The following is a 739-nucleotide window of genomic DNA, read 5'->3' on the forward strand; positions in this document are numbered from 1 at the left end:
CGAGAGCAGCGAGGATGGGGAGGAGGAGAGCGACGTGGAGAACCTGGCTGGTGAGATCGTCTACCAGCCGGACGGCTCGGCCTACATCGTGGAGAGCCTCAGCCAGCTGGTGCAGAGCGGGGGCGCCTGCGGCAGCGGGGGGCCCCCCCCACCGCTCCCGTCTACCCACAGATCATCAACACCTTCCACATAGCCTCATCCTTCGGGAAGTGGTTTGAGGGCTCAGACCAGGCCTTCCCGAATACCTCAGCCCTGGCGGGCATCAGCCCCGTCCTGCACAGCTTCCGCGTCTTCGATGTGCGACACAAAAGCAACAAGGATTACCTGAACAGCGACGGTTCTGCCAAAAGCTCCTGCGTATCCAAAGATGTTCCCAACAATGTGGACCTGTCCAAATTCGATGGCTTTGTGCTCTACGGGAAGAGGAAGCCCATCCTGATGTGTTTCTTGTGCAAGCTCTCCTTTGGGTATGTCCGCTCGTTCGTGACCCACGCGGTGCACGACCACCGAATGACTCTGAGTGAGGAGGAGCGGAAAATTCTTAGCAATAAGAACATCTCCGCTATCATCCAAGGGATAGGCAAAGACAAGGAACCCCTTGTCAGCTTTCTGGAACCAAAAAACAAAACCTTTCAGCACCCTCTCGTTTCCGCAGCTAACCTCATAGGCCCTGGACACAGTTTTTATGGTAAATTCAGTGGCATTCGCATGGAAGGCGAGCAGGCCCTCCAGGCCGGGG

The 739-nt window shown here is 57.0% G+C and overlaps 1 protein-coding gene across 1 annotated transcript in view; it reads left to right on the top strand.

Moving 5' to 3' along the window:
• Positions 1–96: 96 nt before the first annotated feature.
• The window catches only part of LOC103917534 (zinc finger homeobox protein 3-like), a gene marked incomplete at its 5' end in the record, with an annotated part of 1,969 nt that continues 1,326 nt past the window's right edge, over positions 97–739 (top strand). The window contains one exon of the mRNA XM_009324687.1: positions 97–600. Coding sequence (XP_009322962.1) covers positions 97–600 — 504 coding nt within the window. The remainder of the gene's footprint in view (positions 601–739) is intronic.

This window comes from Pygoscelis adeliae, unplaced genomic scaffold, assembly GCF_000699105.1.
Source record: "Pygoscelis adeliae isolate BGI_AS28 unplaced genomic scaffold, ASM69910v1 Scaffold520, whole genome shotgun sequence".
Classification (NCBI taxonomy): Eukaryota; Metazoa; Chordata; class Aves; order Sphenisciformes; family Spheniscidae; genus Pygoscelis; species Pygoscelis adeliae.